Source organism: Coloeus monedula (genome assembly GCF_965178545.1).
Source record: "Coloeus monedula genome assembly, chromosome: 3".
NCBI classification, from domain to species: domain Eukaryota; kingdom Metazoa; phylum Chordata; class Aves; order Passeriformes; family Corvidae; genus Coloeus; species Coloeus monedula.
The window spans coordinates 105,356,989-105,373,254 of NC_138783.1; the positions used below are offsets into that span (position 1 = coordinate 105,356,989).

The 16,266-nt window shown below is 38.2% G+C and overlaps 1 protein-coding gene across 5 annotated transcripts in view; it reads left to right on the forward strand.

Annotated features, from left to right (window-relative positions):
• The window catches only part of CNKSR2 (connector enhancer of kinase suppressor of Ras 2), a 209,303-nt gene that overhangs the window by 103,167 nt on the left and 89,870 nt on the right, over positions 1-16,266 (forward strand). For 4 of the 5 annotated variants that reach the window (XM_082278612.1, XM_082278615.1, XM_082278616.1 and 1 more), the window contains exon 9: positions 9,488-9,634. The exons of the other annotated variant lie outside the window; for it this stretch is intronic. In XM_082278612.1, the coding sequence (XP_082134738.1) occupies positions 9,488-9,634 (147 nt within the window). The remainder of the gene's footprint in view (positions 1-9,487; positions 9,635-16,266) is intronic. 5 annotated transcript variants of the gene reach the window in all.

Consider the following 16,266-nt stretch of genomic DNA (forward strand, 5'->3'; position numbering starts at 1 on the left):
GAAATTGTATGGTTTGAATAGATGTACTCTGAATATGTAAATTTTTATTAAAAACAACTCAATATATTGGATTAAAACAACTCAATGGCCTGAACAGAGTACATAGTGTATGGCTGATTATTTTAATAGCAGTAAAATGAAAAAAAAACCCCAGCATCTCTCATGACTAAATAATTACTGCTTTTTTAATGACAGTTTCTTTTAATTCCATGTCCCTGTCCTTCCTTTCCCTAAGTGATGCTGCATAAGTTTGTGGCTCACTTAAAGGCTTATTTTGGATTTAGATTTTTTTTTCAGTTTGCTTGGTCATTAGTAACCTTAAGGATTTTCTTTTTTTTACAATTTCTTTGTACACATGCTAATTTATTTTCACTATATGAATTCAGTCTCAAGAAACATCTGTTTCAAGGGTAGCAGCACTGTTTAGCTGCAGGACATCTGGGGATCTCAAGAGGTTTATTTATATGCTGAAAAGCTGGGGGGAGGTCAAAGACTGTTGGAATTACTGACTCACTGGAATCATTCTAAAATATTAAGTTGTGAGAATGTAAACCTAATCTGAAAAAAAAATTATATATGTGTATGCATGTATGTTTACATATATTTATTGTTTTAATTCCAGGACAAGCATTTGGGGAGTTTAAATACGAGACTGTGCAATGCACACAAACAGAGCTCAAATTCCCATTGTGAGATGAAGCATAGGGCCACAAAAATGAGTTCCTGTAAGGCAGTTGTGGCTGGGGGTTAATACTGCAGGGTCACTCCTGAGGAGCAAATTCCTTATGCCGTATGAAATGTGGAGAATTTGGCTATTCCTCTCCCCTGAGGAAGGGGGAAGCCGTCCACGTCCATACTGCTGCTTAATCTGTGAGAAACCAGGGTGTGACCCAGTCTGCCTATATCCTGCCTGAGCCTCCAGCTCGTGCCACCACCTCTCTGTGCCTGCTTAGATTTTTATCAGCACTTGAGCTTTCTTAGCACTCACCTGAGGCCACCCAAGGATGCTGAAATGTCTCTTCTTAGGTGGGGGAGATAATGTCCTTCACCCGGAGCCCTGCTGAAATGGATAGACACCTGCGCTCTCCTTATATTCCCTGGAATATCTTGAAAATGAGGCCAAGCAAGGACTCTGGTGGCAGCACCTTTGTTCATAAGAGATTAATGTCTGTGCCCTTGCTGAAGAAGGGGTAGGGCCTGCTCATCACAATGTGGCTCTCAGACCCTATTCTCTGCAGTACGTGTTAGTTTGTATTGCATTTATATTACACAAAAGAAAAGTGGTCGCCGGGAATTGGGACCAGACCCCTCAGTTCCTGTATCCTGGTGCAAGGACCTAATGGTTTCTTGTCTGTTGTATGCTTGGGGTTTGTATTGGCATAGTCCCATCAGCACAGTGCTTTGCCCCCATGGAAGGCCTTTGACCTGAAATATTATGCACATCGTGGTGCTTGAGGCACCTTCCCAGTATTTGGAAGATTGAGTTTAGTCCCTCTGAGGATAAATAACGCTGAGATCCATGTTTCTGAAAACCTTCCAAATTGCCATGACCTGTCTTTTCTGGTTGTCTGTACTCCTGCTTGAAGAGACAGATACATTATAATTACCACACTGGAGACAGCCAGTCACTGCAGGTACCCAAGTGAAGGAAAATGCTTCGAATTTCAGAGGCACACCAAATCTGAGTGAACTGGAATCAGCCCTGTTTTTTCAGCGCCATACTCTGAAATGGGGAAATGAGACCCATTTTCCTCAGAAAATTGTACCTAGTAACTGACATTTATGTCTGTAAAATATATCATCAAACGCATGACGTTGGAGTCTTTGCTCTTCCAACAAATATGCTCATTTATTTGTTCTAGGATGTTGTGCTAGCAGTGACTCAAAAGCAAAACAATGGGGTAGCTCTGAGGTGAAGGTTGATTGTATCAGTACAAAATGAAAGGTAAGCATTGCTATTAAACAGTATCCAAGCTTCAATACAGAACTGATTCTGTGTTCCTGGATAAAGCAAATTTTAGTTCCCCCATGAAAAATACATATAGTTGCCTCCTATACCGAGGTGCTCTGTGGTCATATTACTAATACTGTCAAGTTTGTTGAATTATGGTGGTGCTTCGCTGTGCAAACACTTAAAAGGAGCAAGGTAGTAAAATCAGTCAGAAGTTAAGCTCTGGGTCAGATACATTTTCTGGCAAGGAAATATGTTTAGGGCAGCTTAATGAGAGGCAGTGATTTCTGCACTCAACTCTCAATTTGGATCCTAACTTAGTTTATTCTTGGGAGTCTGTTAATTGTGATCTTCAGTGTACATAGCCAAAAATTAATGTAAAAATCACTTGTTTCATGATTTTCTGGTAGTAAGCAAAGGTTTTAGTGAAGTACCAGGAATTATTCAAGTAAAAGGTGTGATTTTCTTCAATGTACTTTAAATACAAACTGTGTTGTTGTGACTTTGAACTATGGTACAGTGCAGTGTGATCAGTGACATTCTAAGGATGCACAGAACTGACATTTAACATTGAATTAAAATTGCATTGATTTAAATAATATAGCCAAGATACTCTTTAATTAGAATTGCAGCCTATGCAATCACAATATTATTAACCTCTCCTCCTTGGGAGAAAACCATTATGCAAGTGTGGATGCTATTACCATGCTAGCTTAAGAACCTGGATAAATCCCTGAAGAGGTGTCTACTGTTCTCCTGACACTGCTTCGCCTACCGCATACAGATACAGCTTTCATCTCTGTGGTAGTCCATGCTGTACACATCCTTTCGTGGTTTCCTCACCAGTCATATTTTCTGGAGACAGAAGACCTATGTCTTTCCATTAATTTTTGGCCTTTTCAGGCATCTGCAGCTGGGGGAAGGGAAGAAGATACTCGCTACTAACATTTGTTTCATGGGGCTACCAGCTGACCATCCTCGTTTCTGGCCAGTGTTCATGGAAATCAGTCTGTTAATTTAGCAGCATGATGCTGTTGATTTTCTTGTCAGATTCTGAGTTGCTTAACAGCATGCTATGTTTGATAGTTATTTGAAGTGCAACGTTGGTGTTTTTTTCTTACGCACTTATGCACTATTCTTTTTTCATGATATGGAAGATGGTGTTCAATATGGAAGTTCTTATAAAAACACCCATTTCTTAAGGTGAACCCATTTTCCCTCCTAGAAATTGTTCAGGTTTTTTTAGCTGAAAAATGAGTAAAAGCTTGAAGCCTGAAATGTTGATAAGTCAAAGCACTCTGGGTGCATGCAACTAATTACAGGCAACATTGGAAGAAAAAGAATTTTGGTTATCTTCCTAGTCCACTAACTTTTTAAAATTAGACACTAGAGTGGATTTTACAAATTCAATTAGTTAGAAAATAGGAAATGGCTTAGCAGGTTATATTTAGGAGCGAGGTGTTATTTTTCCTTCAAAAGTGTAAAGATATTTGTAGTGGTTTGGTTCAAAACATCCATTATTTACTTATTTTCCTTCTGTGTGATAAGAATTAGAAAACAAAGCAGGCACAAAACTTAAAGAAATATAAAGAAGTTTATTAACAGACCTAAAAGAAAGAAAAAAAAGTCAGACTAAACCTGCAGAACACTTTTCCTCCCCCCACCTTCCTTCCTTTTCCCACTGACCATGTAAAAAGACAACCCTTGAGATTTTTTCCAGTCAGTTTACCACCTCTATAATAATCTTTTCCAGTTCACTTAGGGAGAGGAGTCTCTCTTGCTCATGCTACAGAGACATCTCCACAAGAAGCAGTTCTCTCATGGCTTCAGTGTCACAGCAAGACAGGCGCCCGGGTTGGTTCTCTGCTCACATGTGAGAGTCCCTTCCCTCGACTTACAGCTTTCCCCACAACTGCTTTTGAGGGTTCAATCTTGAGCTACTGGGGTACCATTTTAAGGTTGAGCTGTTCAGAAACAAAGGTTCTCTTCACCTATCTCTGGGAGCATCTTCATCTCCAGGAACAGAGGCCCTCCTCCTCCCCTGGGAGCAAGGGTGTTCATCACTTTCATCTCTCTCTGTTCAAGCTTATCATCAAATCACAGCTGCTTCAGCAGTTGCTTATTTCAGCACAGGTACTTTTGCCCACAATTACAGTCATTTGCTTGTTTCAGCACAGATACTTTTGCTCACCATTGCAGTTTGAATGCTCCACCCCCCATGCTTTCATGAAATTACAACAGGTACTCTGATGTATCATAGTCCGTCACCATAGCTTTACAACAGAATTTCAGCTTCTAGGTTTGAAGCATCTCCTCTTTCTCCTCTCTTGGGGTTTCAGCTCTTCCTTCATCACTGACTTTGGAGTCTTTATGGTGTTTTCTTCACGTGCCTTCACCTTTCCTCTGACTTGGGAGAGGATTGGTGTCTTCAGGCTTCATCTGTTCTGGAGAATCTTACAGCACTCGAAGGGTTAATCTCACCCGGGCCCCACAGCTGAATTCGACTCTCACTGTTGGCACATGATCGTTTCTGGGCAGCGGCCTCAGATGAATTTTGGCTGCACTGGAGGGGGGAAGGCCTGGCCGCGCCACAGGCGGCCTGCATGGAGCAGGGCTGCGGGTGGAACAGGGCCGCACGGCTCCAGGATGGCTGTGTCCCGGCCGGCTCGGGCTGAGCAGGGCCCGGCCCAGTCCCACTGGGCCACCTACAGCCCCCCGCCAAGATTCCTGTCCAAAAGCCAGAAGCAAGAGAGAGCTTTCCCGGTGTTTGTCCATTCTTAAATGTGGATCACAGAGGCGTGTCAAGCTTCTTAAGCGGCTTAAAAAAGTTGCCAATATTCAAACTAGCCAGTTGATTGGTTCTATTGCATCTAGAGGAAGCTGTAAGCACCTCTTTACAAAAAATCACTTCCGTGGCTGGAGCCCTCTTTAACTATGCTAAACCATGACAATACTACTACTTTTACCTTTTACAAATCTGCAGGTCAGGAAATAATTAAAGTAATGCAAAAAAACCCCACATTTTTCTTTTCATGGATGCGGAAAGCTTTCATTAACTTTCAGGGGGCTCTGGTCACCCTTTGAATAGAATTAGGCCTGTAAAAATATGGACTCTGTTCTGTTTACCATTTGACTGTTATTCCATCCTCTTGATGATGTAGTGTCACTGTGTATTGGGTTTGCACACTGCTTTTAAATGATGTAGCTGTTCTTTGGGGATACAAGTCCTAGATTTTTCGGAGTGAAAGTTATTTCATAGCATTCTAAAAATAATTGGCGTAAGTCCATCCGATTGTATTTGTGCTGCCTGCATGTTAATACTTTACAGATCTCCTTTCTGGATCATAACATACAGCAGTACTCATGAATGAGCACAGGGGCATGGGAATACTGTCTTGAGTGCAGCTGTGTAAAAAAAGAGTCAATGAATGGTCATGCTTACTTTAAGGAAAAAGGAAGATTATTGCCAATCTTCTAACCTTGTCATAAGGGCAGCAGTAGATTCATCTGGGGAAAAAAGTAACTATATAAGAGCAACTTTTAAATATATGAAAGTTGAATTCTTTACAATTTAGAATAGGAATTCAAAATAAAAGTTTAATTTCAGGCTGTTGTAATATTGTCATCCAGATGCGCTTGCTGAAAGCCAAGGAAACAGATCTTTTAAAATAGATCTCAGCTTGCTCGGAGGCATGTTCTTTTTCCAGGTGGTAGATGGGGACCTCTAACAGCATCCTTTGCTAAAGCTTCCTGCAATTTGGGCTAGTGGGTGCTTGGCAAGGAGAGGAGGAGGATATGTTAGGGCTGTGCAGGGCTCCTGTGTGCCAGTCTTACCCTGCTGAAGCAACCTGGGTGTCCCTGAGTGTGTCTGGAGCACTCTGGTGAGGCTTCCCAGCCTGGCCACAGTCTCTGGGCATGTAGTGGTGGAATGAATGAGAAACGTGGAGGTGGCCTGATGCTGATGCTGTAGGCGCCTGTGTGCAGGCCTGTGTCTCTGCACACTGTTGCCCTCCCCTTTGGGAGCGTGGTGCCTCTGCCCATGCCACCCCAGCAGCACGGTTGATCTGGCCTTGGGCCATCGCTCCTTAGATGTGAGTTACCCCTTCTGTCCCTCCTTTACCTGGTAGACTCGTGCAGCAGAGGTGCTGTCATCTTGGCAAAACCAGCTTATCACAGCCCCTAAGGGTGCCAGTGGCTGCCCTGGTCCCTACCTGCATGTGGCCACGAGCTGCACAGGCAGCCAGCAGGGATTCAGGCATGGGCAGTGAAAGCCAGCACTGGGCTTAGGCTGCCATCAAAGACTCTTCTCCTGACTGCTGTTTCTAGATGGCGCTAGTTCAACAATGTAAATTTATTTTAAAGCAGGCAACAGTAACTTCCTTGGCTCTTAAAATGGGCACCTGGTCAGCATGGTGCTCTGTTTTCAAAATAAATTGCTCAGGTTATTTTACTGTAAGTAAAGTTGTCTGCTGATACAGTTCTCTTACATATATATTGAATTTTCAAACCAGTGTCGAAACTTTCTTATTATTGTCCTTGTTTTGCAGTACATGGGCAGGATTAAGGATATGATAGGAATTTTGAAAATTTTGCCCAAAAAACTTGATGATTAGAAGTTGCAAATTGTTAACTGTTAAATGACAAAGGAGATGTTAGAGAGAATAAAATCAAATCATATTTAAAGGGTAGGTTACATGTCACTGAAGTGGATTTCTGAGAAAGAGTTTTCAGTTCCAGATATAGTCACTGCTTTTTCCTCCTTCCAGCCTGACCTCCTCAAATAAATTTTTCTGTGCCAAAGTGAATTTTGAGAGGATCTGAACTATGTTGGAACTGAAAAACAGGCGTCCTACGTGGACATCGATTTCCTTCAATTGATTGTTGACTGCCTCTTATGTGACTTGTTCCTCTTAGGCCAGTTTAGTACTTCTTTTTCATATTATGAGAAGCCATCAAGGCCCGTCTCAACGGCCAGAAAACTTTTGTTAGGGAACTAGATAAAAGCAGAGGATGAACCTCATTTGAAATTTATAGTAAACTCAGAATTTCACTGTGAAAATGTAAGTTAAACTGTTTTTATTCATGAGCTTCTAAATTAAATACATCAGATTTTGTGCTTTGAAGTGATTTTTTTCTTTAATCCCCCTAACTCTCATAAAGAGACTAGATAATCTCCCGTTTATTGCAATGTAAGACATATTTCAAATACATGAGACAGTTTATCTCTGCAAAGTATGAAAGTGCATTTAAAATAATTTTTTAAATGCTAGCATAACCTAGAAGCCCCAGTTTTATTTATATTCCTCTGGCTATTTCGGTGAGAAACAGATGGCTTTAAAGCACATTTTTCGCATGCAGCGTCCTACCAACTTAAATGGGAAGAACTTTACATCCTGACTCCATAACTGAGGTCAAATCATATTCTCATCAAGGCTCCCTGTGCTGCTTTATTCAGCAGAAGGATTCTGCTCCAGGAATCCCTCTTCAGTCATTGCATTAGGGAATTACAGTGTGCAGTAGCTTAGGTACAGAGATAGCTTACATGAACTGTAGGCCATTAATTCCTTCTTTTGGACAGCAAATGAAACCTTGCATATGCCCACAGTGACACTATGTAACCATGGGGAACTTACTGCTCCTAAACAGTGGTGGAAGGCTCTAAAAGTAAGAAAACGGTATTGTAAATAGCAAGGTAGTTTTTTATAAAATCATAATGTCCTTACACACAAAGCTTGGACTTGAAGATCTTTTGTTTAAATGCTGTTGAAACGCAATGGAGACTTCAGTGGGACGTGGGAATTGGGCTGGAGTTGGTTGAGTCAATGTTTCATTTTATTCGAAGTATAGTAGCCATATGCCTAGTACATGGGACTGAAAATAAGGATTTCAGCATGCTTGGTAGTCTTCTGTGAAGGCTGAAAAATATTCTATAAAGATGCATGTTATCAATACCCTTTTTCTTTGCATACAATAATCTTACTGTGGAATTGCATCCTGGATATAATGGGCTTTGCCGTGGTGGAAACAGGACGGATGGGTTCACCGGAGCTGAAGAAAGGGTGATGAGATATGAGCCATGTTTGTGATTCAGGGTTGTTGGTAAGATTAGTGTTGGCTTAAGTGGCATGCTTGTATAGGAGAAGCAGTTCTTAAAATAAGTGATACTAAACAAAGTGAGGTTTGGTATAATAGGGAATAAGGTACAAAGTAAGTAGCAACAACTTACATGTGATTATCTTGCTTCAGCATAGGTAAAAAATATGTTTGTGTCGTATTGCACTGTACCAATGATAAGGAACATCTGTGCTCTTTTTTCACACTGCCAATTTGATTTTTCAAATGTATTGATATGACATAAAGTAACCTTATCACTTCAGAGTTCTAGGTTTTTATTTTTCCCCTTCTCAGCTGGGTAATTTTCTTCTTGACAATGTTTTTGTACAAGTTGTGGAAGAAGGAAAATATTCATAACTGTGATCCTTTGTACATCAGGAAAAATTTACTTGTTTGTTTTGTGGGGGGCAGGTGGAAGAAAGAGTAAAAAGAGGTAGAAAAGCTGTGAAACTTACAGAAATAATCACTTTCTGAGTCTACAGGCCAAGATTTTGAAGGGATGTATGATTCTGTGTACTACCAGTCTAGGTGCCAAATTTGAAAAAGCATACTTTTAATATCCTGAAGCTTTTCACAATAGGTACCTTGTAATCAGGCATTATATATAAGTAATCAGGACCTAAAACCATTGTCATGACTTACAGTGTTTTCATATTTGAAGTCCTTTTTCCAAAAATGCAAAATAAATTACTCGGAAAGTTTTATCTTGTATTTATTTAATTAATTTAATTAATTTATTTAATTGCTTTCCATTTTAATCAAGGTTTTAATTTTAGAATAATTGAAAATGCTGTAATTAAATTAGGAAAATTTTATTTTGGGCTAAGACGTAGTGACTGGACTACATTTCTGTCATTGATTTACTGTATTTGTTTCTGAAATCATCATAAAAGAAGCACTATTTTAAAAAAGGCCTTGTGATTCTGACTTCATTTTTATAGCAATGTGAAGTGTAGAAGATTTTCCTGAACTGGTTTATGCTTGCATAAGCTGCTAGGAGTAGTAGTGTGGTTAGTGGTTAGTGGACTTTAAATAGTAACCACAAAGTACAAAATGCTCAGTTTTGAAATGAACTGTGAATGCAGAAGCCAGGGCTTTTTAACTTTCTAGTCTCTAAAGTCTGTGTACCAGAGATAAGTTTGAAAACCCTTTGAGATTTAATTGTGCATTTGCAGTGAAGTAACAGTAGTTTATTAATTCTAAAACCTGAAATTATGCATATACATATTAATGCATTAGAAGAATTATTTTAGTTTATGTGATTTTTATGCAATAATTAAGTTTTGACATTTCTAGAGTTAATCTCCTTTATGATATATATATACACTCCTTTATGTTATTTACTAATCTTATTTAAAAAGGGAACATTACATATTGAATACTGTACCTCAATTTTATTGTAATGATTTTACTGGTTACCAGGTGGGGTGGCAGTTGAAAAATTTGGTGAATGCACTACGAGAGGATCCGAGTGGTGTTATCTTAACTTTGAAAAAGCGACCTCAGAGCATGCTTACCTCAGCACCAGCTTTACTGAAAAATATGAGATGGAAGCCCCTTGCTCTGCAGGTAATGAAGCTTAATCATAAGTCATACACCATCATTTTAACTATAGATTATCTCAATGATGCTTTATTGTGCTTCATCCTCAGCAGCATATAGATTTACTCTTGTATACTTGGAAAAATTGTTTCTGAAATTATTTCTCTGCGATTTGTTCTCATAGGCTTAATTGAAATTAAACCTGTTAGAACTTTTCAAAGTTAAGAAGTAATCATCCCAGTGTTCTACAGTGCAGAAAAGTGACCTCAGATAATTTGTTCTAGCTAAGGAGAAACAAACATACTTCACAAACTGATAAATTTTAGTTTGATTTCTTGTGAAAATCTCAGTACAGTATAACCTCAAAAAAGAGGGGGCAAAAATGTTTGAGTTCTCAGTTTGATCACTCGTGGAGTTACTGGAAAATCTATAAGGTGATTGTATTCAATAAACCAGTTAACCATCAAAATTTCCTCATGTAAATAAAGTTGTACTTGTGTCACAGTTGTCCTTGAGACTGAAGGCTTGCACATAAGGAGCCATAGCACAAGATGTCTGGCTGGGCACTTAATTTTAGTAAGCCTGCAACGTGCTGAAAGCCGTGGAATGGTTTCATTAAAGCTTTCATGTTTAACTCTAGGATAAAATGTCACTGTGATGGATTACTGTAGGAAATAAAAGTTATGTTCAGACTGATGAAGGTATGTAACCAGCTGATGGAACCAACAAATAATCCATTTTTCCATTCAGTTCAGACATAATATTGTTTAGAAATTTATTTTGTTTGCATAAAGAGTGCATTCTTTGGGATATTTTTATTACCACACTAAAAATTCTAATTAGAAATTAAGTACATTTGAAAGAAAAAAGATGTCTGCAAAGTTTGGACAAAAGGAAAATGGGATATGGAAATGCCGCTGCCTTTATCTGTGGTCTATGCCATTTGAAATGTTAAGAGATACATAAAAAGAACTAATGCCATGAAGAACTTCTTTCATATGTGTGTGTGTGTGTGTATATATGTGTGTGTGTGTAAAAATATATATTATAATAGTGAAATGCATTATATCTTTGAAACTAAGTTTTTAAATGATGGAGATATTTTAGCCTTTCAGATATAAAGAACTGACTACACATGTGACCAAAACTTCCAACCAGAAATTAGTGTCTGAGGACAAAATTGCAAATCTAGATGCATGATAAGAGTGTATGAATGTCTATACTTGAAGGCTGCACTTTTTCCATAGCTTTAGTGAGAATATAAATGCAAATGTAAAATACACATTATTGCTTTAAAAGGGGTCAAATGCTTTCAGTCTAAATCCTGAATTCGGGTGAGTTTGGTATTTCTTTGGGTGAATTGGGCCATGCTCCTAAATACTCCATTTTGCTTCACTTTATCATTTATTACCAGAATAATTGCACTGCAGACCCCACATCAAAAGTTTCTGACAAGTACTTGGGTCTTACTCAACTGATCTAACTTTAGATCTGCTGTGTAAATATCTACATGTCATTCAGGTTTCTCATTTAAACTCCTTTTGGGCAGCAGACATGGCATTAGCAGTTACTGGCTCATTCATCTTGGCCTGTTCTGACTGATCTACCTTAGGATATGGTGAATTTGCCCCTGCACATGCCTCTTTCTCAGCATTTGATGATAAAGGGAATCTGGACAGCTAGCTTGAATGTAGATTATCTGTACTGGATGACATTGACCCTAGACAGTGATTTTCTGTAATCTTACTGATTTGGGGAATGGGGGGCAGTGGGCGTATTGGGGGTAGGGGGGTTGGTTCTTGCTGTTAGCATGAAAAATATGAATATTTTCAAGGCTAATATGAACACAAATAGAGATACTGTTAAACATTGCAGATACAATTCTGGTACCACAATGATATTCTGATTGTATCAAACATGACACCGGGAAGAGGCCAGAACCTCGTTCATTGCTTATGTGTGCAGTGGGCATATGTGTGTCTGTTGTAATTTATAATTTTTGTGTGAGAAACAACAGTTTTCTTAAGTAGGCAGAGTGTGGACAAAGCTCCAGGGTGAAGTGCAGACAAACTGCAGAAGATGCATAATGTGGAAATTTCTGTTGTTGATTTATACAGATCAGAGTTGAACAGATGTTACAGTCAGCTGATGTTAAAGTTTAAATGTAGCCTAAGTGTGAAATCAGTACTGTATATTTTATCAGTAACAAGCATCAAAAGAAGTCAGAGTGCAGTTTAATTTTGTAGCTGTAAAAATAGGAAGAAATTATGTTTATTTAAAAATTTTTCTGGAAAAAAAAAATCACTGTAAGTGTAGCAATTGCAATTTGATGCTACGGCTTTTATTCTTTAATAAATCTTGGTAGGTAATGTGAGAGGAGAGGGATGAAAGTGACTGCAAATACCAAAAAAACATAAGGTAACGTCACCTTTGCAAGCAGGGGAGGTTATGGTAACTTGTTTTCCCATATCAGGATGTCTTGAAATAATTGAGAACATTACAACTGTGCTGTCATCCCAGAGCTGAGTTAATTGAACTGTATGTATTATTCAGCAGACACAGGCTGTAAGGAAATTATGATTCAGTAATAATTCTGTTAAAGTGCAAAATATTCAAAAGATTATAGAGTGAGATACGGGGATGAAATTCTGATAAAACAGAAAACAGGATCAGCAAAAAGACTGCTGTGGTCTTTTTGTGTCTGCAAATAAAGTGAACCCAGGAAAAGTGTGGTGCCACAACCTAATCATACTGTGATGAGTGAGGTGAGAAGGTGAAGGTCTGCCCTAATGTAAGCAGGATGACACAAAATCAGACTTGAGTTTTTTTGTATGCATCCCACCAATCAGTATGTTTAACAGCTGATGCCATAGGTGTAGAAGGTAAATATTTCAGTGTATTAAATTAGGAGACTCATTTACATTAAAATTTACATTGTGACGTTTAAATTGAAAACCTTTGAAACTTAATTTTAAAGTGAATAATGTGGGGGCATTATTGGTGAATTACATTCTGCTTGTTCAGTCAGTAACTGTGTATAGGAACATGAGGTTTGCCATTTGCAGCTGCATGACAAACTAGGCTTAATGGAGAGATACTAAATATGCCTGTGAGCTGGGAAAGTGCTCGATGAGTCTTCCAGCTCAGGCAGTGTGCAGGTACTACCAGTATCGAGCTAGTTTGTGTGTCAGTGACAGGGCATCCCAGGAGTTAAATTATACTCTGATAGTGAAGTGCTTAAGAGCTTTCTGTCCGCTGTTAGTATCTAGATTAGCCATATGCCAGCCAAGCATTCATGGTCTCAGAGTGTGGAAAATGCTTTTAGATCATTCAGATATTAACTGGTTTATAATTGGCGTAAATGCTTCTTAGAATTTTCATCTGTTTATTTTGAACAGTTCTGCTTTTGCATTGCAGTCTTGCCATGAATTAGCAGTTAAATGCAGGCTACATAATTTTTAATTCTTTGTGAGTTGGGGTTTTTTTCTCTTTTAGCAGAATATTTATTCTTTTCATAAATATTTTTATCCTTAGAATAAATATGAAAGGTTAGGGGAGAGAAAGAAAGAAGAAGAATTATGCATCTGGTGTAGCAGTTCTGAAACTGAAATTGAATGCTTGATGTACAGTAAAATAATACAATTAGCCTATGGCTATACTATGCACCATTACATAATGAGTTTGTATTTACAAGCACTTTAATTCCAGCTCTAAGGTCAATCAGTACAGAAATAAAAAACTCCTTTTTTTCCCCCTTGTGTCCTGATTAAAGAAAGTGCTGTTTGGTTGGTTGTTTTGAGTTTGGTTTTTTTTTCCAGTCAGTTGATTGTCTGTTTTAATACCCATCAGTATCCAACCTCTTACTGATAATCAAGGTTCTCCCATGATGCACTTTAGAATCATGTCCAAATTTGTGAAGTAAAGGGATTTTTCAGCCTCTGTTATTTCTTTTATAACAGTTGAATTAGGCAGCTGTGGCCTTGGGGAATTTAGTTGTTGCCTTTTGCAATTGAAAGTATTCATTAATATGGTATTGTACCATAAATATTAAGATGTTAAGCCTGCAAGACAAACCTTACTAAATTTGCCTTTCAGTTACTTTTTTGATAGTCTGATCCATTGTGTGAGAACCTAGAATGATATTGCAGTTTGCAATATTTGTATTTCTGACTGTTACTGGATATGGTGAACAAACAATTAACTTTAACCTTTATTTTTTAAAATTTTTCTTGCTTGACATAGAGGTGACTTTATCTTTGAACTCTCCAAATTTTTGTCTGGTTCAAAACCTAACTTAAATAAATGTCCTCTACTCTAGATTGTCTGTTTTATTTCTCCTTTCCACTTTGTGTTATTTTGGGGAGGTTTCAAAGGAAAGCCCCTTGAAGTGCTGTTTGAATAAGGGTGGAAGTTTCAATAGAGAAGATTCTCAGAGCATATGAAATTTTGTGTAAGTCACTGTCATCTCACTAACAAGAACCTAGCTGCAAAGTCCTCCTTTGCCTTCTGGAAAATGCTTTGTTCATTACTCAAAAAGAAAAAAGACTCTTCACCCAGGTTTTTTTAATACAGAAAAGGAGAGCCAGAGCAACATGTGCCATGCCTCACATGGTTAATTTGGGATGCACCGGCCGGTGTCAGTGAGAAGGCTCCTCCTCATGGCAGTGAGGTGGGGGCAGGTCCAGCTGCCAGCCACATCTGATGTGTTGACTTGGAAAAAAACCTTCTGACCCCTCCTTCACCAAGCCTTTTATATGTCACCTTTTGTATATCTTAATAGTTTCCTGTACTGTTTTGTATTTGATTAAAATGTACTGTTACAAAATCTCCAGCAGCTCAGTATCTGTAATTTTCTTAACAGTTTGTTTTGGATTAGTTAGATGTGCATCGTATTTCTACTGTTAAATATTCAGCTTTTCATTTTCCTAAGAAGCAGCAGCAACAATAACAAGTCCTTTGTTTGAAATAAAATGCTACTTTTATTATTTTTATTCAATATATTTTCTTACTTGATTATATTGCCTCCTTCATTCATCTAGACACAATGCTATATACTGTTTTCATCGTTTATGACTAGAACTAATGATCCTACACTTTTTAATTATTAAACTTGAATAAAACACCAACTTGTTTGCTTTTAAATTACTTAGTTGTCTTTTAACTGCATGGGAGCTGGGCATTCTTTGTAGCACTATTAAAATGAACTCTGACTGGATTAGTTACAGAATCTCATTACTTCATGTCATGGTTGTTCTTCTAAAAGGTTTATTTTATGGGAAACATTTTGTTCAATGTATTGTTGTAACCTTGATCCAATATGAAAAATATATTGGTAGTATAATCTGCTTACTGATGCAAATACTGTATAAAGATAATGTAATTTAAATTTCTGTTTTAGTTTTGCTTGTATTTTGAAAAACTGTGTGTCTTTTTCTGGAGCAATGTTTCTCAAACTTATATTGCAGCTTCCAAGTGAGTTAATGAAAGGTTCAAAGAGTTTTAAAAACCATTAAAAATAATTTTGGATAGTATATATAAAATATTGATTAAATTCATTGTTTAGATAGAAAAAATCAAAAATAATATGCTGACTCACTGGGACACCCTCTCAGTTCCTTCAGGACCAGGGGTACAAAAAGTGGCAGTAGATCCTGTTAGCAAGAAGGGAAGTGGGGACCACAGCATAGAGCCAACCAGGGACAGAACAGCTTCTGAAGGAGATGGGACTTGCGTGCTGTCAGTCAATACTTACAGGGATTTCCTTTTTCCCCATGTTAGAGAAACTGAGCTGCTGTGAGTAAAGACAGTTCCCTGTTCTCCAGCCAAGTGACAGTTTAGGGAAGGCTCTGTGAAGACTATTGGACCTGAAGGAGGATGGTGCATTCAAAATGTTTGAGAAATAGTACTCCAAAATATACTGAATTACAGATTTTGTGTCTGTCATTGTGGATTAAGATTGATGCAGGGTCATCTGTGGGACGTTTTTTATGTAGTTCCAATTTTAATATAACTTTAATGTAACTTCTGAACTTTCTCCTGTCAGGCTTTTCCCATGGGCCAAGTATTCAACTCTTTAGACCTGATAATGTTTTAGTTTTATTGCTGTTTCAGCAATCCCACTTGCCCTGGCCAAAGGCAGCAGGAGAATCTCTGCTCCTTGGAAGAGAATTAACTCAGTGACATCACTGATCTCCAAGGCATCCAATTGAGAAATACTTGATTGGAGTTGCATGTGTTTTTGTGTCCAATGTGCCCGCGTGTGGCCCACTGAGTGGCTGCCATTGAAATTGAAAGCTACATGTGCTGGTTACTTGCAGGCGACCAGATTGTCTTGAAGTGAACAGCTGAGGTCTCTAAATTTCAATGCAAAATGCCTTGTAGATGTACCATACCTCTAGACCATGTTCTGAAGGCTTTCTTCTCAACCAGAGGGGTCTGAAGAATTTTTAATTCTGTATATAGAAATGAAAGCTGAACTTCCACAGCACAAAGTGTTAGCTACAACAGTGCTCTCAGTGTATTGAGCCACTGTCAGGAAAGACCATTTGAATGTTTTTACCATGTAAAAATTCTTACTGATTTACTGGTGTAGTCATGATAAATACTTTTTTTTTTTTTTAAAAAAAAGGGGGGTGGTGACCTATTTTTAAGTTTGGATT